Raw genomic sequence first — 26,186 nt, 5'->3', positions numbered from 1 at the left:
AGAACCCTCAGCTGCAATTTCCCCTCCCAAACGTGCAGGGTGAGGAGAGCAGAGCATCTCTGGATGCAAATACACTCAGGGAAAGGCAGTCTGGGTGCTGGAGGAAAAATTCCTCCCAAGAAAACTGTCTGGTGCCTTTGAACTCAACACCACTCAGGAGTAACCAAAAATAACAACCTTTCAGTTCTGTCATGATTTTGGAAGCAAATCTCAGGGGATTTGTCCATGCTGCAAGGATTCAGTTACAAAGCATCATTCAGCAGCTCAAACTTACCCTGCTGGAAGTCTCCAGTAGAAACTGGAATGTGTTTTGTACAGCTTGGCATGTCTCTAGTTCAGTCCTGCTGAATGCCATTAAATAATCCTTAAGGTGATCATATATATTTCCATCAAGAGCCTGCACGAGGGAAAGAAATAAAAAAAATCAGGAAAAGCAGGAAATAACCCTGTATACAATTTATCACACTGGGACTTGCAAGATGCTCACACCATTTTTTTAAAGCAGATTTACACCTGTGAGGAGCGGACAGAAAGAGAAATGCAAGAAGTACAAGTCTTGAGTAAGACTGCTTGAGTGAAAAGGAACTTAAACTGCATTTTGATACAATCACAGCGCCAGAGTGGTTTGGGTGGGAAGGCACCTAGAAAATCCCTCACTCCTGGCAGGAGTGACAGTGCTGGGCCCCATTAGATGGCAGCACAAAGCACTGCAACAACATCCCAGCATCTCCATCCAGCTGTTCCCAGAGGCAGAGCAGCCCTGGAGCAGGGAAAATGCTCAGGGAGATGTCACTGAGGGCAAGGAAAACACCCAGAACTGCCAGGCCACGGGTGCTGCCAGCCAGAGAATTCCTCAACATCTGGATGGGACACATCCCAGCTGTTCTGGGCACAGAGATACAAAATAAGGAACACAAATTTATCCCAAATTTAGCAGCGACAGAGAAGTTCAAATCCCAAAGCTCTGTTGTGAGCAGAGCTGTAAAATCACATCATGTAAAACATCACACAGGGCAGGTTAAATGTTAAATATGATGGTGTTAAATATGACTTTGCAAGTGACTGACAATGTCATTTAAATAGTTAACTCAGGATGTATTTAAATGTTCATTATATAGATTTTTAAATAGGTCATATTTCACAGATATCCATTTAAACAGTGTATTCATGGAATCTCCATTCCATTCCAACACACTCACGAATGTGCTTCTCTAGGAAATTGTATTTGATTATTTAAATAATTTTGAAAATTTGGGGGGGAAGAGTGAAATTGTGCAAGACTCAAAGAATAGTTTCTGGCCCTGAAAAATCAAACCGATGTTTAAGGTGAGGTGAAGAGACACAAAAAATCAGACACAAATTCCTGGGAGTGTTGGACAAAGCTTGGAGCAGCCTGGGGTAGAGGAAGGTGTTCCTGCCCATTACAGGGGTGGAACTGGATGAGTTTTAGGTCCCTTCCAACCCAAACCATTGCATGGTTTTATGGAATTCCTCAGAAGTTAGGAAGAGCAGAAGAGATCATTCTTCTGCAAAGCTTTCCCAGCAGCACACAGCCACCTTCAGTGAGGGATGCTTTGAGGGGACAATTAAATTGTGGGACTGGAATTCTCACATCCAAACTCTGACATCCCAAATCCACACTACACACTTCACCTTGCACCTTCCAAGTGTAAAGGAATTTTTAGCAGATTGTTTCTTCCAGCCTTACCCATTCAACCTGCCTCAAACCTAGCAGTTCTGTGGCCATCAGGAAGCCACTATGGCAAACCAGTGGCAAACTGGGAATTCCTTCCAAGCCCCCACAATGTAGCTGGGTCACTCAGGGGTTCATTCAGGCTTGGATTGAGGGGTCAGAAGCCAGGGCAGCTCCTGCCCCACGAAGGACTTCCCAGAATGGCTGGGAAAGAGCCACAGGATAACTGCTCCAGCCTCCTGCCAGTGGTGTCAGCTCCACCAATCACTGTTATGTAGAATTTTAAAAAATTCTTATTTCAAGAGTTATGTAATACCAGCTTAGAGCCAATTGAGGAAAGCATCAGGAAATTGCCAGCAGCAAATGCACAGAAAGCAGGCAGCCATACACAGACACAGGTTCAGTTCTTGCCTGTGCTGCTGTGGATTCACAGGATTTGAACATTCCCTGTGCTTTCAGCCCTGCAGGGACACACGAGTGCCAGAGTCACCACCCCATTCCAGGGGCACTCATTTCACATCCAACCCCAACAGCAGCTCAGCCCTGTGCTCACAGAGAATACAAATGATGGTAAAATTGCCAAGACTGCCTGTGCTCTCCCTGGGGGACCACGGGGAGCCTGAAACTCCCCCAAAACAGAGAACTGTCACCTTCTATCTGCTCCTAAAGCTTTTCAGCTCAAACACCAGGGCTGGAGCGCAACTCTGCTAAGAAATGTAAAGAAACCATTTCAATTTGGCAAAGCAATTCTAAGTGCTCCGTTTGCAAAGCAGCTGTGACTCTTTTCATCCCACGGTGCCATAAAAGAGAATTTCACAGCTCCATATCGAACCCAAATGTTGTTTTTATGTCAGCCCCCGCACCAAGGGCTCGTGCCATTACATTTCAGTCTGAAATGCTGAGCTCTGCCCTGGCTTTTGACACTCTGGGTGCTCTGCAGAGCCAGTGGAGAGAAGCTGGTACTTGTGTGTTGTGATTGATCCCTCTCCAAGATAGATGGCTAAAATAGGTCAGCTGAAAGGCAGGATGCCAAGGGCCCATTGCTCTTCACTGACCGTGAATAGTGCCCCCACAATCAGCCCACACCGCCCAGCCCCACACGGCTTCATTCCCTCCAATTATGATCCACACCGCACTGGGCATTAATTCATGTCCAGCTGCAGCCTGCACTTCAAGGAATAGTAAAAAAAACCCCAAAAACAAAAAGGGGAGAAATATCAGTAATATCAACTTCATTATCTCCCCCCTCCTCCTGCAATGACCACAGCTCTGCTGAGATGGCAGAAACCCCCACAGCGGGATATAAAAAATAAAGATATTTAAGAAAGGACATCAGAGCAAAGTGTGGCAAAACATCAGGGAGCACATGGGTATGTCAGCATGTGAGAACTGCATTACAGGCTGGCTCCTTTCATTAAGTAAAAGCAGTTTCAACATGATGAAGTTCTTAAATACCGATGAGAGCTGCCAGAACTGAAGTTCTGAAAGTCACTGCAATATCACACAGGCAGTGCTGAGAAAGCAGCCTCAACACAGGCTAAAAAGCACAGAAAAGGTGGCATTCCATCAGCCACAGCATTGGAGAGCTGGCTGGTTCCAGACTTGCAGCAATAATGGATTTATCCTTTCTGTAAAATGGTAATTATTACATCGAGCTGCATGTGTTCATATTAAAACAAAAGACTTGACTTGCTGAACTGTAGGATATAAATTAACATTCACGTGGGGTTTTATCAGCTGAATCTCACTCACTCACAAACACTCTGACCCAAACCACTGAACATCACAGGGTTTGAAAGGAAAAGTCTTTTCAAAATTTCTCATCACACAACTTGGAGGGGAAACTGGGGAAAAAAAAGAAAATCAAAAAACCCAACACCCATTATTCCTCTACAATGGCTTTTGTTCTCTTTCTGACTCTCCAGAGAGCACTAAATCACTTACTGTATTACAATCCCACTGAAAAACCTGTCTTTTTGTCAACTTCAAAAGGAAATCAAGGTTGTTTTTTTTAAAAAACAAATCTGGCATCAAACCCAAGATAATACGAAGTTAAGTAGCACAAAATTACAATTTCCAAGGATAGAAAAAAGTCACTGTTTTTTCAGAAATCATTTCTTTACAGCAGAATTGCCATACTAAAGATACAAAACTACTTCCCCTGTGTCCAAGCTTGAGAAGATAAAAGCTGGAATTAGGGCTGAGAAGAGTTGAAGCTGTTAATAAACACAACGGACACACAACTAAATTAAAGCCTATTTTTAGAAGAAATCCTATATATTAACTCAAACCAATAAAATTATATACAGCGGGAATGGGACAAGAACATTTTGCTGATTTCAACATCGAAGATTCCTGTACAACTTTGAGAGTTTTTCCCTGAAACAAAACTTCAGTCCCAGTTCAGATCATTTTCAGGAGAGTTTTTTTGTTTCAAGAGATGATACCAAACATTTTGGGAATTTAGCTTTAATTATTCTACATTCTATGAAAATTCCCTCAAAAGCAAATATGTAAATAAAAGTATTTTAGCTATTATTAGGACATTTGGTTGCCTTTGGGAGGTTGTTACTCATTTAAAATAATGCACATTTAAAACAATGCACAACAGACCCTATGTAGATTTTTCATCTTCATTTCTGTGACTGACTTTGGCCTCTTCACTAAAACATTTACAGGTCTCAGCCACACTCTACTAAAAAATTACCATTTCAGTATCTTGGAGAAGGCAGAGAACAAGCTGAACTACTCTGTATTTTTTATATAAAAAGCAAACAGAAATTAAAAATGGAAACTCTGCCCAACACAACTCAGAGCAGAGTTGTGTGAAGCCACCAAGGCGAGTTTTCCCTGTTGTCCCATTTATTTCTGAAATACTCCTGGTATTCTGTTCCTGTTTGTCTTGCACAGAAACTCCTAAAATCCGTCCTGAAGCTGTGGGTAATAATTTTACACTTTAAATTCTACACTTTAAATTCAGGGGTTCAAACTAAACCTCTCATTTCACCACCAGGCACCAAAACCAGTGCTAGGCTAAAACCCTCAATTACAGGCACACTTGTAAAGCCACGTGGGTTTCACTGACTAATTCACACCAGTTTCATCTGAATCACCACTGCTAGAAACAATTTGGATATTTGCAAACACACATTTATGTTTTTTATGCATTTTAAACTCCCTCACCCCACGCTGGTGACAAGAACCAACATCCTCGAACTAGGGGTGGAATGGGATTATCTCTAAGGTTCCTTGCAACTCAAACCATCCTGTGGCTCTGTGAAATTAATTTTTCATTTCAAAACACCCATTCTTCCCTGAGCTGGTGCCACCCAGCAGTTTTTGGGGGTGGTTTTTGCCACTGAAATCCTTGGCAAAGGCTCCCTGAGCTGCCACCGGAAACAATAGAACTGATGTGGAAGGCAAGGAATTTCCTCACATGGGTGGAGGGAACAGCACAAAATTAGAGCTGACCCTCCCCTGTCTGGGCTGCAGCCTGAAAACTGAAAGATAAGGGGAAGAAATGAACAAAAATCATTGTGTCTGTGGAGTGGTAACTTCTCTGTGCAGTCAATGGGATTGCATCCTGGTAATGTGAGTTGTTTTCCTGTTCAGCTCCTAAATCCAAAGGGAGATCTGTATCATAGATTCCACTCTCTATTTTCTATTTATATTAATTTTGTATGTGAATATATTTATATTAAAAACTAAAATTAAATTCTTTTACCACCCTGCTCTCATTTGCATTTAACCCCCTGTTTTATCTATCCCTGATCTGCTTTGCTTTGAAAACCACTTGGAATCCATTAAGAACAGGGACTTGAGTTCTCACCCTTTATTTTCTGTAATATTACTCAAAACTTTTCCTTACTTAAAATTAGAAGCCCAACAATCTGAATTGCAGAACAAACACGCTGAGTGAAGCTTTTTGAGTGCTTGTGCTTGAAACTCCTGCCTCCAATCCACTAAATAAACAGAGCAATCTCATGGATGGCACAGACTGGGAATTTTCAGCTGAATGATTGTGGTAAATGACACTCCACTGAGGGTTTTCATTTTTATGTGTCAGAAAAGATAAAATGAATATTAAAAGGAAAGGTTGGGGTAGAGACAATAATAACTGGTCAACAGGTAGTCTCAGAATTAAGAATTAAGTTAGAATTAAGGCATCAACTTCAATCTTTTCTACGGTGAGAAGTCTCTGTATTTTAGCCCAAACAGAGCAACAAATCTCCTTTTATCTGACAGTGAAGGATAAAGCATTTAAAAACTCATCTGAAACTCAGAACAAAGTCAAGAGCCCGTTTCAGCTGGATTTGCCACACTCAGCACAATTCAGAGCCGTGAAATGGAACAGCACTTCCCAAGGACGGCAGGAGAAGGAGGAAGGAAGGTCAGCAGAACCCATCCTTTCTGGGTAACAGCTCCATTCCACAATCATTTTCCTTTAAAAATGCTGATTCCTGGCATCAATTTCTCCTAATACACAAGAAAAGTTGCTTATTTTTCCTTTTTAACTCTTCCATCCCTGCAGCATTTGTCTCTGCTGAAATGCCTTCCACTCCATCAAGATCTCCCACAATGCAGAAGTAAATCAGGGCCGTGTTTGTCAACAAAACACAGCATTTATGTCTGAATTCCCAACAAAGCCCCAGCAGGGTCCCTGGAGCAGCTGGAGCTGCTGGCAGCAGGCTCCAGCATTCCCAGAGACCCTGCAGGAACAAGTGCCCCCTGTCAATGCCCATCAGGGATTGCAGGGCTGCAGCCTGATTCCCAAGTGACAGGAAGCTGCTGCCCAGCCTGCCCTCTGCAGGCTCCCTCTTGGGGAAAAATCCTGGTTTTCTGCTGAGCTGTGCAAGTAGAGAAAGCTCCCAGGAAAAGCTGAGGGCAAACCCCAACTCTCTTCCTTGGATCAAGATGTGAGTGCTGGACTTCCTCAGCCTGCAGGGAGAGCACCTAAATTTCAGCTCTGTAAAATCAGGACTTCAGGTTAACAGAAATTGCATCCAAAGCAATGCAGGGATAATTTAAAGCTGTACAATTATCCGTATCTCAGGATAATCTTACACATCCAAAGGCTGTACTGAAAAGTCTGCCTTAGTGAGGTCCAGATGCAACTCACTCTTGAAGTATCACTACCTAGTTCTGCCTGGGAATATCTGAAATCCAGTGCCTGGAGCACTGCATCCAAATCCAGAGCCTTCAGCACAGGAAAGACATGGAGCTGTTACAGCAGGCCCAGAGGATGCCAGCAGGTCTGAGTAAAGAAGAACTTAAGAGTCTCCACAAAAAAACCCTCTCTGGCCTCTGCTCCTCGTTGAACTCCCACAGAAAGCGGTTTTAAGGAATTTCTATAACTGTGTCACTGTCCTGTTGCTGTCAGGGTAATTAATTTCTCCTGTTTCTTTCTGTTTTCCCCAAATCCACATCCTGCTATCCTGGAGTGCATCTGCTCAAACCACCTCTCAACAAGGGAGCACAAGATATTCCAGCTGAAGAGCAGACACATGACAACCTGGGAATAAAACCAGCAGACCAAGAGGCAGGAAGAGAATGTGACGACAGGAATAGAAACCTCTTTAACTCGACAAGGTTTGATGAAACTCGGAGTTCCCTCTTCTCCCACACCCTGCAGGAGCTCTCACCAGGCAGACAGGGGAACAATGGACACTGGAAGACCACAAGAGCCCCAAGTTCCTTTCAGCTGGGTGCCCACGAACACTCTCTGCACTTTCCCTTACCCCAGAGCTTTGTGTTTTCTGCTGTCAGGAGTTTGGGGCTTGTTTGCAAGTTCTTTGTTTGCTCTCATTAGTCACTTGATGATTGTTCTGCACATCATTTTGTTCCTTTACAATCTCACCGGGGTCATTGTTTTTACTGACAAAACCTTTGTTGTTGGGGAGCTGCAGCCTCCTCTGAGCACACAGAAATATGGAACAGCCACCAACAGATGCCTGTCACCCTCCCCCAGTGCTGGAAAAAACGTCCCTTTAGAACAAGAATAAGCAAAATTATTGATAATAACAAGATTTGCCTCCACCATCTCATGGGAGTGCCATTGAGATGGTGGAGGCAAATCTTGTTATTATCAATAATTTCTGGATGAGGGTCTGGTAGGTGAACACAGGCTTGGAAGGAAATGTCCTTTATAATTCCTTTAATTGCCACAAGGCTGACAGCACTGAGAGTTACCTGGTGAAAGCAGCACTAAATTAACACTGCAGGGTTAAAGGAGAACTCCACTGAAATCAGTGAGAACACCCTGATGTGAGACTGCCATAAGCATGGAAAAGCAGATCTTCAAATTCTACCACGTAAGGCTTGCTTAAAAAACACTGCAAGATAAAAACAGACTCTAGGAATATCTAGAAATACATTCCCCAAAAGTATCTCCCAAGACTTTTTGGATCTAGTTTGCTTTTTCTTGCACAGCTCTGGAATAAATCCCAGGGGAATTCCACTTTTGACAGGATGAATTTTTAATAAACTGCATCTTTGCTTTTGTACTTCCTCATTCTTGGAGGGAAAAAAAAAAATGTTCTGGCTCAAATCCAACATTTGCAAGACAACTTTGTGGCAGAGCTGTCACCACGATGAAATCTTTGCATCTGGAGAGTACAGAGTGCTCTACACTGCTCATGCCAGTAATAATTGGCTTCCCTCATGTGGAAAAATGTGCATTTCAATCCTTCAGCACTTTGACACCATTTCTGCTCTTCAAGGATTCCTCTGCTGACCACAAGACCATCGTCACCATCACAAAATGTCTGAGGAACAGCAGAGGGGAGGGGTGTGTGCTCTGTCTGGAAGTTTCAGTTCTTACCCAAAAATAAATCATTTTGCTGCTCAGCTCAACAAATATTTTGATATTTCAACATGATTTGGAAGCTAAGTTAAAGAAATGCACTTTGCTTTTTTGGGAATAAGCCAGAGCTGATTATTTTTACCTCCTGCAAAACAAAATCTCACACAGAAAACCAGCCCTGGGAATTCCTCCTTACAGAATTCCAGATTTACCAGGAGGTCTCCATAGGAACTCTCATGCTACAGATGAACCATCCCTGACTCAGACACAAAGTCCAAATCTTTTCTATATTACAACAACACAAGAGAGAGAAACCTTAAACTGACACAGATGTGCACATGAAAATGCATTTCACAACACATCTCAATGTTTCTTAATAAACATTTTCCTTCAAATATTTTTAAGCTATTTTCTTAATATGTTCCTAAAAATGAAGAAACAAGCACTTTCTTAAAAATACTCCCCTGAAAGATAAAATGTATTAAAAAGGAGTATAAAAAATATAAAATAATCAGATATTGAGCATAAACATTCCTCAGGAGCTAGTGTTTACTCTTTTGCACTCTTACAGGTTTTTTAACCACCTATTTTGCTGGGTTTGAGTTTTAATTCAGCTGATTACATCTCTGTATTACCATTTTCATTTATTTCTTCAGATAAATCTCTTCAACAAAACCTTTTCTGCCCCAGCACAGGCTGTTGTTCCCAACTGCTCCTTGGATTTATCACTTCCATCTGCTTTTTCTCTATGTGGGTTTCAAGTCACCTGCATTCAGTGAACAGGCCATTCAAAAGCCACTCACAGAATAGGTTCAGGGATGGAAATATCCCAGTATTAAAAATTCCAATAATTTAATATATTCCCAAGCCTTTCAGGTTCTTATCATGCCAAAGAGATCCAACCTGCAGCTTGATGTGGTCCTGCAATTGTAACACTGCTCTCTCTCACCCAATATCTTGTCGGGGTATTCAGACTATTCAGGCATTCTCCAACTCAAATTACAAATTCAATTAAATTTTATGCTAATAAATGAGACAATTCAGCAATATGAAAAGGGCAGAGTGCATCTCACACAGGGAACCCCCCATTCCTGAACAGGCACCCTACAAAAGCATCACTCTGCCAGTCACACTAAAATGCAAGGACCAAACCCAACAAAACCATTTCTAGGAACTTCTGCAATCTGCACAAATGTGCTCTTATAGGGAAAATGGCCCAGAGTCACAGCACTGTGATTATCTGCAGCAATTATGGAATCACAGAACAATGACAGCATTTATGTCCCACAGTAAAGGGAAAACATGGTGGGGGTAATGCCAAAGGTATGGCAGCTGCAGTGCAGCAGGAAGATTAATCCTGGGCTCCCAAAGCCCACTCGGGAATTCTGGGTGCCAATTATGCTTTATTACTTCTAGGAGTCCATTCTCAATTATCTCCAGGGGAATCACACTAACCATTTATGCCTGCACTCCTTGTAAGCACCAGTGGGTGAGGACAAAGATAATTTGAGCCTCAAGTCCATAATTAAAAATATTGTGGAAGGTTTTTCCCTCTCACAAACAGATTCCCCCCACCCCCATCCCAAAGCCTGGCACAGAATTCCCATTCCAAGCAGTATTCCTGAACAAGGATTGATGCAATCACCAGCTGTGCCATTTTCTCCAAAAGCTGAGAGGATTTTCTCATCTTCTACTGTTTGACAGGACAGTTACAGGTAACAAAAATCAATCAAAAAAAAAAAGAAGAAAAATGGGATCTAGTTCTGTTGAATCTTTTAATTAAATCACTCCTGAAGTGTGGCCTGATTGAGAATACCTAAATATACTTTGGTCTCCTGACAGTATTTGCGGAACATAACTGCATTAAAGTTAAGCTCCTTTTCAAACTTATTTCATCCCTGTGGGATTAATACTCCAACCTTTTTAAAAACTCCTTAATTTGACAGTGCCACAGCTCAGAGGCCCTCCTGACTCTGTGTGGGCAGAGCAGAGCAGGAGACTGAAATCCCACAGGAAGAGACATCCCAGGATCTGGCAGGGCTGGCATTTCTTTGATACAAGGCTGTTTTCAGTGCTCGGTCTGTGCTATTAAATAAATTGAGCCTTTCAGCAAAGTTAATTCACTGAATGCTCTCATATCCCCTTTTAAATTAGAAATGGGGCTCCCAGGCCCAGCCAGAGAGAAGGGTCTGTGCTCAGTGGGAATCCTGAGATAGAATCCAGAGATCTGGACCTGAAGTCAGATATGAATACCATAAAAATACACTAAAATAATCCAGCTGAAGGAACTGAGACTGAATCCAACTGCCCAGTGAGAACAGCAAAGCCTGACAGAAGTGGATCAGCTATCAAAAAATGTTGAATTATTTGGGTACACACAGAGCCACAAACATCTGTGAACATTTTATGTAGGAAAAAAGGCATTTCTTAGATTTGCCATCTTCTTATGCACTTTTTTCTTGGAATTCTGTGGTTTTGAAAATTATCTCTTAGTAAATTGAATTCTCATCTGTTAAATTATTATATTCAATATATACAGATCTAGTATAGTAAACACTGTACAATTTTATTAATAGGAGCTGTTTAAAATTTTGATTTCTAATACTCTTGAGCTTTAACTAGAAACCTAATTTTTAACATCTCCATGTACCTGGTATAACACTCCAGTCAAAAGAAGATTATCCCCAAGAAAATTCAGGCATCCAAATCCCAGAATATTGTCATGATTCTTCCTAACAATTTTTTTTTCATTTTCATTTTGAATAATTTTCAGCTCCCCATGACTTTTATGTGAGATTAAAAGCCTTGAACCCAAGCACTGAAACTTGCCCAAAGTTTTAAAAATTCCATGAGGATTTTTAAGAAGGTCCTCATGGAAGCTGGAAGGTGCTGCTGGATGCCCTGGACAATGCTGGTATCACAAGGAAAGTGCATGGAAAATGTTCTTCCCATTATTCATGAGCAACACTGGGAATACCAGAGAGAGATTAATTCCTTTAATTAGCATTCCAAGCCTAGGAGCAATTACCTTAGGGCTTTGATAATTTGTAAAACATTATAAAATAATATCCTCCTTCAGCTGGATGACACCATGCCACAAGTCAGCCATCAGGAATGAGGGATTTAAGGAAGCCACTGGCAGGCAATGTTTGCTTCCCTCCACACCAAGGGGGTCTAGCCTGGCTGCAAAGCTTTTTAAGCAGAGATGACAACTTGAACAGATGAGAATTCTCTTTTTGGGGATCAAAGGTGCAGGTAGGGGGACAAACCACACTGGAGCATTCCCACTCCTCCTCCTGCTCTTTGCATGACTGAGCTTCTGGGCCAGCTTTGCAATCCTTTATCTCCTTAGCAATTTGTAAAAACTAAATAGGAATTTTCAGCTGCAGGAAGGGATTCCAAGGCAAGAAGGTTTTCTAAAGACTGTGCAAAAACCAGAGCTCAATCAGCCCTTGTCCACACAGGGAATGAGCATCTCCACACCTCCAGCCACCCCAAAACACCGACATGGTCTCCAAACAGAGCAGAGCTTTGGAAGCTGAAAGAATAAACCTCTAAATTTGTCAGCTGCCCAGGTTCGCCTCCCTCTTGGCAAGACAGCTGTAGATTAGAAACCATTTTCCCATTTTCCCCATAATGTTTTCAGGGATTTAATTAAACTTCAAATTCAGTGTGACATTTTCCATCTCACACTTATTGGCCTTGTGCTATTTTGGGCCTCATCTCCTTGTTATAATCCTTCTGCTGCTTTCATTAGCGAAGTCACTCAGAAATGTTTTGTCCTGCCACTGACGACAGAAGATGAGTCACAGAATCACAGGATGGGCTGGTGGGAACAGACCTTAAACTGCTCTCATCCCACCCCTGCCATGGCAGGGACACCTTCCACTGTCCCAGGCTGCTCCCAGCCCTGTCCAACCTGGCCTTGGGCACTGCCAGGGATGAAACAGCCACAGCTGCTCTGGGCACCTGTGCCAGGGCTCACCATCCTCACAGGGAACGATTCCTAATTCCCAATCTCCCATCCATCCCTGCCCTCTGGCAGTGCGAGCCATTCCCTGTGTTCTGTCCCTCACCCCCTGTCCCCAGTCCCTCTCAGCTCTCCTGGAGCCCCTTTAGGCAATGGAAGGGCTCTGAGGTCTCCACATTTTCAGTAACTTTTACAGTTAAACATCTTATTTAACAGGACAATTATCAGTTTAATATCTAATTAAGAAGACAAAACCTGTGCACACACATGCAATTTTAAGAATAATCCACGAGTTTTCCCCCTGGTTTCAATGGAATCACGTCCATTCCAGGTAACTCACTGACACACTGGGTGGCTACGAGTAACAGCAGAAAAAACCCCAAAACACTGAGGAAAAAAGTAACTTTTCCCTGCTCCTTCAATTCTCCCAGTGGAGCTGCTAAAAACAAAGCCCTCCAGCAAACAAAACCCTGAGAAGCGTTTGTCTGGGAGGTTTTTCTGCATGAATCCTAGGGCAGGGACGCTGCATGCCCACCTGCCTCCCAAACAGAGCAGCCCAGGTGCTTCCTGAGCTCCAAGGCTGCTCTCTGGCACAGGGAGGTGTTTTGGGAGCTGCTCTCATTGTGTTGCAGCATGGCTTTGAAACAAGATGGCAGCTTCATTTCCTGCTCACACTGAGAGGGTTTATGACAGCTGACCAAAATATCTCGCAGCCCCATTCAAATCCCAGACAATTTCTACATAAAATCTTTAAATGAAGAAAAAAAAAACCACAAAAGAAAAGTGTCTTAGGTTTTTTAGGTTTTCTGCTGCCTTCCTCAACCAGATTTCTCCCAGATTCCTTTCAAGTAACTCCTTCCCAATCCTAATCCTTACACTGCTTTCCTGGTGCCCTCTTTCTAGCAGGGGTTTTGAATTTTTTTTTTTAGCTTTCCAGTAATTTTCCTTGTTTTACATTCAGCTTACATCCCTCATTTCATCCCTGATCATTCTCTTCTCTGCCCTGCTCAGAGCCCTTGCAGGGCCTGAAGGGGCTCCAGGAGAGCTGGAGAGGAACTGGGGACAACGATGGAGGGACAGGACAAGGGAATGCCTTTCTTTCATAAGCATCTGTAAAAATCACACTGCACTTTTACAATCAACCCTTTTCTTAAGTTATTTCTGTGAAAACACCAAAGGAAACCTCACTGAAAAGCCAATTATACTATCAAGAAATAATTATCTCAAAACAATGACCATTTTTCATGGTGAAATAAATTAAGTTGCCCTCAGTTCTCTATTAGACTTTGCCATGCTGCTCTGCCCGGCCATGGAGGAATAAACACCTGGATTGCTGAAATAAATGGACTTCTTTGGGTCAAATGCTTCATAAAGGGATTAATCTGTGACTGAAACACGAGGTGGGACAAACTGACTGTCACCAGGCCAATGTGACCATCACACTTTCTCATTTTCACAACAGAAACAGCTGTGACTCAGCCCCACTCCTGTGCCTCAAGGTAGTGTGGAAAGTCTGCGTGATGAGCAACGTGATTTTTCAGGGGGCGAGTGCTGGATTTGAAACTGAAAATCCACATTTTGTCTATGAAAAAATAAAGATATAATTGGAAATGTAAGAACTGGGGGGCAGAGGGCAGGGATAGATGAAATATTTGGAAGGAATTGTTCCCTGTGAGGGTGGGCAGGCCCTGGCACAGGGTGCCCAGTGCAGCTGTGGCTGCCCCTGCATCCCTGGAGTGTCCAAGACCAGGCTGGACAGGGCTTGGAACACCCTGGGACAGTGAAAGTTGTCCCTGCCATGGCAGGGGGTGGAATAGATTGTTTTTAATGTCCCTTTCAACCCAAACCATTCCATGATTCTATGACAGACACACACCACAGTTACTGGTGCAAAGAGCATTCACTGTTAAAGCAAACAAACCTCCCTTGCTTGTGGTTTTACCAAAATTAACATCAAAAGTTGCATTTCTAGCGCAAATCCTCTTTTCACTTCCCTGCAAACATGAGCTCGCAGTCAGCTGGAATCCAATAACTCCCAAATGGAGTTAGCACATATTCATTCCATGGACTGTGAACACCTAAAATTCTGTAAGGCACTTCTCAGGTATCAGCTGGGAAGGTGAGAGACGAGCACTTAAGAAAAACACCGAACAAGAGACCACAACTAATGATGTACATAATCTGGTGTGGATGCAGAACTACACTACAGCCTGGAACTCCTTTCCCCCAGGTTTGATGTGCACACCAACACAGAGACAGATGGAAAGCAGTGTGGGATCAGGATCAGCCGCTGTGGAAGCCACAGTGAGCACCTTCTGGAACACTGGGATCATGTGCTGAGCGTGATCCATCCAGCCACCCCCTCTGTGGGAATGGCCACGAGGAGGCCAAGCACCCTCATGAGCTGCCTGGCAAGGAAAGCCCTGTGCCCATCTGAGGCTGGAGATAATGCCATCCACGGCCGCCTGAACTGGGATTACGGAGTGTTTGTGGCCGGCAGCTGACAAGGAGCGGAAGTGAAACAATAGCTCTTTCACTTGCACAAGTCCCCTCTGCAGTTTTAAGGGAGTTTTACAGGATCTTAAAAGAATTGGTAGCACTGAAATAATAAGAGAGATTTATAGAAGAACATGGAAATCTCTGGTGACTTCAGAATTACTTTATCTTAATGCTATTTTTTCGTTGAGGGGCAAACTTTCCACTTTAAAAAAAGGAATCCCTTGGGTGCTTCTAAATCATTCCAGAAAGTTGGAAACAATACCATGGACGTAAATTGATTTCTTACAGTGATAATATTGGTTCTGCTTGTTCCAGAGGCTACAGAAATATGTGCTGATGCAAATGGTACCCTTTTATTTCTACAGGACACAGCAGTGCTGGGATAACATTCCTGAGCCAATTGAAGACTTTCAGCTACTGTGTCAACTTATTTTTCAATTCAGACAGAGCCACCAGGGGAAAGAACCCTTTGCCACACACATCTTACTAATTTCAAGGCATAAAGCAAATTATTAACTGGAAGCCACCAAGTCCTCAATTTGGGGTCATTTTTATAAACACTGCCAGCTCCAGCTGAATCTCATTTGCGCAAGTCATGCTTGGAGCCTGCACTTCCATTTGTTTTAAATGATCATTGAAAGTGCATGGGAAAAGTGATGGATGACTATGCTGAAAACAGAGAAGTCAACACAGCTTCACAAAAACTCCCAAACATTCCAACAAATAAAAACCAGGGCTCACCAGCACATGAAGGTTCTAGCACTGCTGGAACTCATGCATTTACTCCACTTAATTGCAGAAAAAAAAACAAACCCAGAAAGCAGAAGGTTAAATCCCAGGGAGAACCTCCTTACCAAAAAATGCTGTTGTAAAGAATGACAGAGTTCTATTTATAATTATAAATTCAGGTTTAAAAGGGAGATACTGGTTCAACCTCTGCCCTCAGAGCAGGGTCAAGTACACCAGGTTGACATTCCTTGGAAGTCAGCCAGATCTCCTCCTCTATCAGAGTCCTTAAAAACAGACAAGGGTGTGGAAAAGCCACACTTCACCTGTAATTTTATAAATCAACCGCTCAAATTAACAAAGCTCTGCTGTAACTTGTGTTGTGTCACCCACACCTGAGCAAAGGGCTGTTGCAATGATGTAACAAAGTTTTTATTCAAACCTGCCAAATCATCACAAGAACTCTGATCAAGAACAAGAGCCAAATTACACAATTCCACTTCCTCATGTCAAGCAAGCTGGAAAGTACAGAAAAAACCAGAAAAGCAGCCTGATAATTACAACAGGATAAAAGAAACCACTGAAACCACAAAGACAAAGCACCAGCTTTTGACAGTCTTCTCCCTCAAACACCAAAGCCCACGTGAGCAATGACATGAAATATTTCCTTTTAAAAGAGCTCAGTTTAGAAATACCTGCTGTTACTCCTTGCTACCTTCTCCAGAATTTTTCTGTGGTCATAAAAAATGCAAGACCACCTGCAAGCAATTCCTGGACCCCTGGACTTGCTCCAGACCAGGTTGGAGCAGCCTGGGGTAGTGGAAGGTGTTGAACTGGATGGTCTTTAAGGACCCTTCCAACCCAAACCATCCTGTGATTTTGCAATGAAAGTTTTTGTTCCCTTTTTTTTCCTCTATTTAAATAATCTCAGAACTGCTTAAAGTGTCCAGCACACCTGCTTGTCTTTTTTCATGTCAACATTTCCTCGTAGCAAGTTTCTGTGTAAAGTCATTCCTTGAGGTGGTTCATGAGAGGAACTTACAGAATTAAGAGCACACCATTAAAAAATATAAAGTTTCTAAAAGGATGAAAAAGAAAACAGTCCTGATTTGACTTCAAACATCATCTCAGCCTTCCTTCTGACCTCAGTTTAACGTAAAAACCTAAGCACCAGGCAGACAACTTATTTTTAAAAGGGTTTGTTGACTGTACTTTCACATTCAGGTGATGGCAACTCTTCCTAAGCAGCTTGTCAGGAAATTGGCAAAGAATAAAACATTACCAGGCTTTATTTAGTCAGGGCTTTGAGGGGTTTTAATTTCACTGCAGAGATTGAAATGGACATAAAGGACAGATAAAAAGCAAGGCAAAAGGATTCAAACCTTTTCTGAACAGAGACCCAGAATGGCTTTGCTCCTTATTAAGTGCTGTAATTGGAAAACTAGGAAGGCACAGTAGGAACAATTCTTCATCCTACTGAAAAAGCTGGAAGCAATTTTCTATTTTCTTTCCAAGCATCCCTGTTTAGTCTGTGATGGCTTTCACAGTCACAAACACAGCAGAGCAAATAATTTTTTCTTCTCTACAAAAAAATGTTGCAGAATAAAGTCACATACTCTGAACCACCAAAAACAAGGAGAAGCTGTGTGCACCAGGAACTATGAAAAACCCCCTTTGCTGCCTGTCACAGAAAAGAAAACAAGGCCACAAGGTGGATTTGTGACTCATCTGTCACAGGACAGCACCACAGCAGAATTCCAGAGCCAGACACAGAACAAACCCAGCAGCAGCTTCCTCTTGGGAGCAGCCCAAGCTGCCTCAGCCCAGCACACATCACTCTGTCCTTCCCAACAGCCTGGAAATCCCTCCTGCAGGCACAAACACACACTGAGGCTGCAAAATATCCCCACTCCTCCTTTCTCCAACACCTACACAGCCTCTCATTGGATTTTACTGTTCCAAAGCACTCAAGATCCATTCCCCAGGCTGGCTGTGCAGGAACTCCACCTGTCTCTGCTCAGCTCAGCTCACACAGGATGCCAGCACCAACCCCTGATGTCCACACGCAACAATAAACAGCCCGTGATTCCATTTCATGCCAAGTAAGACACCTTTTAGCCTACTGAAATTAAAGGTAATTTAATATAAGGAGAAAACAGATGGGAAGAGGCAGCCCCATCAGCTGAGCTTTTAACCCACTATTTATCAGTGCAGCCATGTCAGAGCTGAGAGGAAAATCTCATGTTTGCTACCCAAATGAGCACTGTCTGCCATGCAGATGGTGCACAGGGATGGCTTGAGAGCGCAGTGCCACAGCTCCAACCCAAAGGCAGCAGCTGGATGCACATCATGGCCAGTATAAGAAATCGAAAGATAAAAACTTCCACAGACACTGAAAGGTTTCATTTGCAGCCTTGCAAGAAGCTTGGATTGATGTAAAAATAAAAGTACACAGAAATTAAGCAGAAAAATTACAAACTTATGTTTCTATAGCTGTAAGTAAGAATTTACCTTAGGTAAATAAGAGACATTGAGCAAGATGGTGAAGGGTTTTATAATGTAATAATGCAATTACTAAAGTAACTATTTTATAATTACTAAAATTTAGTAAGCATTTACTTACTGAAATAAGTAATGCATAGAGTAAGCCAAGAGTTTAAATGTTATAAGAGAATCGTATGTAGGAGCCCATTGGATAAAAGTATCCACAGTGCAGCAGAATTAAGTAAAGGTGATAGGTTAGAAAAACAAAATCAACTTTGTGGCAACTTTCTATTGGATTAGAATGTTATACATTGCCTTGTAATGAAGAAACTTGTCACTACTTCAAGCTATGGCTGACTGCTTGCTCTTTTAAATCTCACAGCCTTTGAGGCTGATGTTTATTTGGGTAATAAATCATTTTTAGCCTGACTGCGGTCCCTTCAATCCTTTCAATTAACACAGTGGTAATAATTGGTATCTCCAAGATAACAGGCCAGGGACTGGATGTGCTCCAGCCAAGCCAGCCCTGGCTCCCAACAAGCCAGAGGCAACAAAACCAACTCAACTCCATCCTAATTCTGGAAACAAGACCCCAAAACCCATGGAGAAACATTTATGGTGGATGCAATCAGAAACAGCCTCTGACACATCTCTAAGTGTTACATACACTAATACAGCCAAGCATCAGCTGAAATGTTTGCATGTGGTTTTTTCCAGCTCTACAGATTTTATCATTTTTGGGTAACAACTAGGAAAAACCAGGCATTGGGTCCAAAATCTGAACAGTTTAAGGAGATACTTGATGTGATTTAGAGATGTGGAGGGCCCTGAGCAGTTCAAAAATCAGCTCAAGGGCAGCTAAATGGGGAAACACTCACAGACAGCACGTGACACCACAGGAATACCCAAGGGCTTACTAATATCGAGATAAAAAGCACATTTTCTGAATCTTAATCACAACACAGTAGCAAAGATGTTTAGTTTAGACACTACAACTGCTCACAGCATGCAAAATATGCTGGGTCACAGCACCACTCAATCTACTGAAACAAAACCTGTGCTGGAAGGGAGAAACTCCCTCCCAAAATCCTCCCTTCCCAGGGATGTCACCTGGAGATTAGAAACACTGCACAGATGTCTCCATTCCTTTATCCTTCACTCCATTTTCCAGTTCCAGCATCTCTTTCAAGAATAGTAATGGCTATTCAGAGTTCTTTATTCTGTAGGCAGCAAGTTTTTTCCCCCAAGTTACTGCATTTCGCTTTTTAACACTAATTTCACATGTTATTTTCTGCCTGGTCAACCAAAATTGGCAAGATCTTGCTCCATTTCTCAGTCACTGTACATTTGCTTATACTGAATGATTCTTCACCTTCAATTGGTCAGCTCTCTCTCCAGCTATTTCTTCATTTGTGCTACATCATTCTGCTAAATAAAATAACCATTTTTTCTGTACTTTATACAGCGTGGTTCCCTTAGGAATTGCAGAATGAGAAACCAGGACCCTGCCAGCAAATCCCCCTCCGGATTACAAGCTGCTGCTCCTATTGTATTGATTTATATATTTAAGCAGTTTTATCCTTCAATTTACATTACAGCTTTTGGATGAAAAAATTAAGAGTCCAGGGATGCATTATCCTTGATTTTCCTCAAGATTTTCCCTCTCTCTCCTCTAAAATCTCCAGTAGCCATTCCAATTTTGGGATTGCTGCCTTGCCCCATTCCCAGGACACCTGGGTGTGTTCCCAGGGAGTTTTGCTCATGGCCAACAGTGCAGGAGGCCTGAATTTACAGCTCTCCATTAAAAACACACTTCTGTTTACCAGACAAAGAGATTCGATGCTATAAATATCTGAGAGATGCAGAGAAATAAACCCTGAGTGTTGTCCTTTCCTTCCACAGTAATTTGGCTGGATGAAAGCACTTAGGCTTTCAGTAAACCACAATTATTTATATCAAAGAATAAGTTCTAAGGCTTTTTCTGCATGAAAAATAAAAAGCTTCAGCTTGAGAAAGGCTTGAAAAAAAATTTCCAAGGCTACTTGCTCATTGTTAAAAATTATTTCAAGCACCTTTTTTGTTTGTTTTTTTGTGAACCTATTCAATTCCCTCCTGGAATTGCACCCAAGTAAGAGCATTAAGTGATGACAGCCAAGCACATGTAAGTATGGAATTATCTTATGTAAGCATCAATTAATAATTTTATCTGCACCAGCACAAGGAAATTCTTTACAAGCACTTCCATGTAGTAAACATTTAGTCAGCAAAAATATTCCCATTTTACAAACAGAAAAGCACACACAGAAGGAAAAGCAGGAGAATTTCTTTGGTGCTTTTATTTTTTACCTCACTTACCTGCTTTTCATATCAGTATTTCCCCCCCAAAATGCAAAGGTATGCTAATAATACAGGGATTTGTTATAATACTACGCTATTTCTTCAATAAAGCAATTAAAAATGCAAATGACAGACTTCTAAGTCACCCTGTCTAGAAATAATTTGTAAAGAGCAATTTCAAGCAAAGTTTGAAAATGTCAACATGTGAAATGCAAGCAGATAAAGTGTGAAGGAGATGATTTTACAATTTATCTGTAACTCTCCAATTCAAAGACACAGGAATAGCGTACATTTAATTAATTCTAGGGTGATATTTAAGAAAAAACAACTGTGAGCAATCAGATTTGAACTTTTTGAAGTGCGTCATTTCCTCTGAGTTCAAGGAGCTCCTCCAGGCTTGGCCTGGCCAAGTGCCACAGGTGAGAACAAGAATGCTGAATGCTGTTCCCAAAAACCCATGGTCTCGAAACCAAGATAATTAATAACTCTAGCTCATTAATCACACCATAAAGAAGTGTTCTGATCAGAACACAAAAGGATTATGGGATATGGTACTAAGGAAGTAAAAAAATCTCCAGTTTCCTTACAAGAGGGAAAGACAGGGCTTAGTTTGACAAACCCGAATCCTTTATACAAGGGAGTTTTCCAATTGGGTTTTTTTTTAGTCCTTTATCCAAGGGAGTTTTATCCAACTGAGTTTTTGAGTTCAGAAAGGCACTGAATTAAAAAATGAAGTGATTGCTCAGTTTTGGGGCCTGAAAGCTGGTTCCAAGTTTTTCAGACACCACTGCAGGCTCCACCTTCCCTCTCACTCGTGGCAGCTCACAGGAAAAGCCAATCCAGGACTTTGGACTTTCCTGATTTACCCAGTTCCCAGTTGTGATAATTCACTTGTGGGGAATTTTGGAAGGAATTCCAGACAGGACCTCTGAGTTGTTTTTGATGATGTGGTTCATTTTCTTATCTTCTACACAGGCAGGAAGGGGGAATTTGGCTCACATCTTCACTGCATGGCTCAGGAGGTCACAAAACCCTCAGTTACCAGACTTTTTAAGGAGTTATTGATTAATAAAACACTGCCAACAAGGATATTTATGTGTTTGACTCAATCCTTAAATATTTTATCTTATGGACCCATGCTACAGTGCAAGCCTTATTTAACCAATCATGTTAATGTGCAACTTGCAATACAATGCAAATACAGTGCTGCATTCTCAACTCCTTGTTTACCTCTTGATTTTTTCCATATCTTAAACTCTAAACTTTCATTTTTTCTATATCTTAATTTTATTTTTTCTATATCTTAAACTCTCAACTTTCTTTAACTTAGCTCAATGAGTCTCTGCTTTAAACTACAAATCCATATTCTCACTAAGTTTGGAAGCCTTTCCCAAGGTCTCAGACCAAACCCTGTGTTTAATTCTTTGCTTACAGGCTCAGTGTTCTGACAATTCTTTGCATTTTGGATTCCAGCAGGCAGAAATCAGCTTCCTTACCTTCATGATGTTCACCAGGTCAGTTTGATAGTAGCGATCCTGGTGGGCATTGGCAGCTGCTAAAGTGAGGAGATAATCATTCCTGGCGTGAATAGCCTTGGAATTGCACTCGGATCGTCGGGCTTTTAACTGCAACAAGGGAAAACACAGCTCACACGGGGCAAATTCATTGTGTGTATATTGTGTTAATACAGTGAAAACTTTAGGGCATTTATGGCTTTTAAGTCTTCCTAGCATGGATTTTTGTCTCCTGCAATCAGAATTTCACGGGTGGTCTTCAAAGAAGAGTTTTAACTCTAATTAGACAAATTATTCCTTGCATATATTCCATATATAATTCTATACTCTAAGAGAATTAAAATTCTGTAATTCTAAGAGAATGCTCTTAGATCATCCTTTGTCCCACCAATTTCCCTTCCAAGCTGTCCCTCACCTCTACATTCCAGACAATTTGGGGAATTTGCCTCAAGAAATGAGCAGCAAAATCCAAGTTTTACACTCACCTTCACACTTGCCTTCTGCAAGCTTATTCTTGACTGAAAAAGACTAAGTTTGGACCTGGAACAGAAAAGAGCAAAAGAAATTGAATGATTGCCTTACACCATTTTTACAAAAGTATTTTTTCGCTGTCTGAAGGATGGTGGTTTGAAAAATAAATAAGAAAACAAAATCAAGTAAATAGCTATTTTAATCTGAATAACACTGCAGGATAAATCTGCTCCAAAACCCCCAAACTCAAATTTTTGGTTGTTTTTGTTTGTTTATGTATGATTGTTAACTTTCTTCAGGTATTATAGGTAACTTTATTAAAGTTCTTTTCATCATCCCTCAGAAAGACTGAAAAGATCTCTAAGGAAATCATCATTTCATTCCCTGAGAGCAATTCTGAATAACTTCTAAAAATAAAACTAAAAGGGAAAATAAAGCAAAAGGGGTGTGGTGAACTCCCATAAGACAGGCCAGACTCCAAACCCAAAACATGTGTTACTGGTTTTCCTGGAAGGAAGGAAATCGTCCTCTTTAGGAACAGAAAAAACCTAAAGCCTCCAAAATTTATCTCAAAAAATGAAAAACAGTGTCCTGCTGCCTCTCCTCCTCTAAACGGACTGATCCAAAATTTGAGATATGTGGACAGAAAAGGAAGTCAGGAGGCTTTAATATCACAAAAATGCCAGTTCCATAGAAAATGTCAAATTAAAGCTGTTACTTGAACTTCCTTCCTAAACAAACCAACACAAACAAGTTCCAATTTCCTCCCAGTGTGTGCTTGAAATAGCTACAGAAATATATAGAAGTAAAATGCAGAGAAAACCTGGCAGAATCTCATTGAAAGCCAAATATCAAGTGCAAAACCTAATAGAAATGTGCTTTTTGGGGCTGCAATTATTCCTGCATATGCCATTAGAAAAACATACTTGGCCTCAATATCAGCTTTCTCCCGCACCGCCTGAGCCATCTGTTCAGTCTCAAAATATTTCTTTTTGCCTTTAGCTAAATCTTTGACTGTCTCCTGTAGTTCAGCTTGGATCCTTGTCAGCTGGTCCACACACTGAAAAAAAGCATTCAGGAAAGAAAATATTACTTTTTTTTTGCATCCAAACAATATCATCATCATCGTTTTGCTGCGTTTCATGGTATTTTATAGGGAAGGATGCAGGCTTCAAGTCACTTCTGGTCAATTATTCATGCAGGTCCTTTAAAACTGATCAGAGCACAAAACCTTCTCTCTTCCTTTCTTTCTGCTGCTGTTTAAAGTGTTAGGATAACCCACAAATTAAACAGAAAAGTTCTGAAAGCTTTGGATGCAGTAATTAGTTGAAGCCATCGGAATACAACTGGGAAAAATCCAAAGGCAATCTACTGGAAGTGATACCAAAAAAATGATTAACCTTTCCTTCTTTAAAATTTAAAACATGAGGCAAAAGCTGCCACACAAAACACAACAGGAAGAAAAATTATTACATTCAGCAATTCTTCAGACACCCTGCCAGCTTAAGAAAAACCCCAACAAAGTGGGAAAGGATGTGTGCTAAGCAGGATCTAGGTAGGAAAACCAACGTGAATCATCAGTGTCTAGAATTAAAACTCTCTTTGGAAGAGATTACTAAAGATTTTCCTTTACCCAAAGTGGATTAAGCATGCAGGAGATTGATAGTCCAGTGGATTTCTGTTTAATTACAGACACCATGGGCTGGATGTGGTCAGTGAAGGCTCCAGCAGCACCCAGGGCTGAGTTCAAACCTTTGAATCCTTCAAACACCACTCAAAGTCCAAGCTCTTTTCATATCATCATCACTCCCCTGGCTGCCCTCATTCCAGGTGCTGAACACCCCTGCAAAAGACCCCAGCTCCTTCATCACACTAATTATTAATGCATAATTAATGTAACCTCCTTTGGGAGCAGCGCAGTACTGAGGGGGCGCTGGGATCCAACAACCTAACACTGACTTGCCCCTGTTCCACTGCTCAAAAATAACACCCAGGCACCTGGAAAAAACAAACAGGCAGCCAACAGGAACTGCTGCTCTTCTCACCACACAATCCTGCCCTCCCTGAAGCTGTCAAATTGCTACAAAAAATTCCCACCAAAGGCACTGTTTGATGTGTGCAGACCAATAAAGCCATGGCTCCAGAGGGTGCCTTCCCTACAGGCTGGTTTGGAGAGTGGTGGAAGGCACAATTTGGATTTTTGGAGACCTCTGTCTGCATCAGTGAAAAATGAAAGGTAAAACAATCTGTACGTAATGCATAGCTGACAAAGAGCTAAAAGACTCTGAAAAGGACTGGGGTTTTGCAACATCAGTGGGGATTTTGATCCCCAAAATCTCCTGCAAGCATCAAAAAATTAAAATATCAAATAACCCCAGTTGTTAAAAAGATCATTTGAGAAGAGTTAAATAATCTTGGTTTGCATCCCTGTAGGATAAAAAATTATCATTAGACTGGATGCCACTTTAGATGGGTACTCCCATGTAACCTCACAAGTATTTTGCTGACTGAATTTTAATTTTGATAAGCTTTTGTCTGAATGGAGGTCAGAACAATTATTGCTCTGTCCATTATGTATCTGTTTGGGAATTCAAAGGGAAGGGTGAGAGGCTGCACTGTGTAAAACAATAAACTGGTTGTGTAGGAAAATTAATCCTGCCAAGTGGATGATAATTCCATGTTGTAGGAAAAGCATATCACTGTTAGAATACTCTGAACCAGAATACTGCCCCGATAATTGTAATAATTGGTTCTGCTGATTCACAAGTGCAGGAATAAAGGAACTTCTATGACTTTTAAGAATGTAAAGATCCCACTTCTGCTGCTGACTCATGAACACTGAATTATCACCACTTGCAGATGAATAAAGTACAATTATTTACCAGTAAGAATGCCATAAAATTGCCACAGTGTTGTTTGGAAAGCTTTGCATGAAAATAAAATTCCACAGGACAATAAAATAGCATTAATAAAGTTAATTTTTCTCTCACAAAACAGATATTGCACATGTTTCCAGGAGTAGAATAATTTGTTCACAAACTGAGAGCTCGCGTTACATGAACATCTATTTAAATTTGTAACCAAGTATTTTACAAAAAACTCCTCTAGAACACAGAACCAGGCGTGTCTGGGTCATTGTTGTCACTTTGTAACAAGGACAGATAACATGTCTGTCGTTTGGGTTTTTTCTCTTTTAATTAATAGGAAATATTCCACTGTCCCAGGCTGCCCCAAGCCCCATCCAGCCTGGCCTTGGACACTTCAGGGATGGAACAGCCACAGCTGCTCTGGGCACCCTGTGCCAGGGCCTGCCCACCCTCATAAATGACTTACAAATGCAAGAAGCAATTAAATTAATATCCAGCTCACTGCAACTACACTATTTTCTCTGCAGGGACAATTACAGATAATTAAAAAGATAATTAAAGCGGCTTTTGGAGCACTTAGTTGTGATAGTGTTACAGGAGGTGGCTGGACAGTCTCCACTCCACCCTGGAGATTGCTCAAGCCATTCCTCCTTGTTTCAGATGAGTCTTTTCTCAAAATCAGAACTTTTTCTAACAAAAACCACTTGCAATTGTCACTGCAAACCCAATGCAATGCAATTTCTACAGCACAGTGAGAGACTTGCTGAGATATATTTGACCAATTGATATAATATTTTTAGGACACTCAGTTCCAAGCAGTTAT

The 26,186-nt window shown here is 41.5% G+C and overlaps 1 protein-coding gene across 2 annotated transcripts in view; it reads right to left on the bottom strand.

Moving 5' to 3' along the window:
• FCHSD2 (FCH and double SH3 domains 2) overlaps positions 1-26,186 on the bottom strand; it is a 117,797-nt gene that overhangs the window by 30,110 nt on the left and 61,501 nt on the right. For both annotated transcript variants that reach the window (XM_058825410.1, XM_058825411.1), the window contains exons 6-9: positions 23,423-23,556; positions 22,511-22,565; positions 22,008-22,136; positions 275-397 (exon numbers count right to left, since the gene is read on the bottom strand). In XM_058825410.1, the coding sequence (XP_058681393.1) occupies positions 275-397; positions 22,008-22,136; positions 22,511-22,565; positions 23,423-23,556 (441 nt within the window). The remainder of the gene's footprint in view (positions 1-274; positions 398-22,007; positions 22,137-22,510; positions 22,566-23,422; positions 23,557-26,186) is intronic.

The sequence above is a fragment of the Ammospiza caudacuta genome, chromosome 2 (assembly GCF_027887145.1).
Source record: "Ammospiza caudacuta isolate bAmmCau1 chromosome 2, bAmmCau1.pri, whole genome shotgun sequence".
Taxonomy (NCBI): domain Eukaryota; kingdom Metazoa; phylum Chordata; class Aves; order Passeriformes; family Passerellidae; genus Ammospiza; species Ammospiza caudacuta.
Note: the sequence above shows the minus strand (reverse complement) of the source record. Positions and strands in the feature narration are given on the sequence as shown.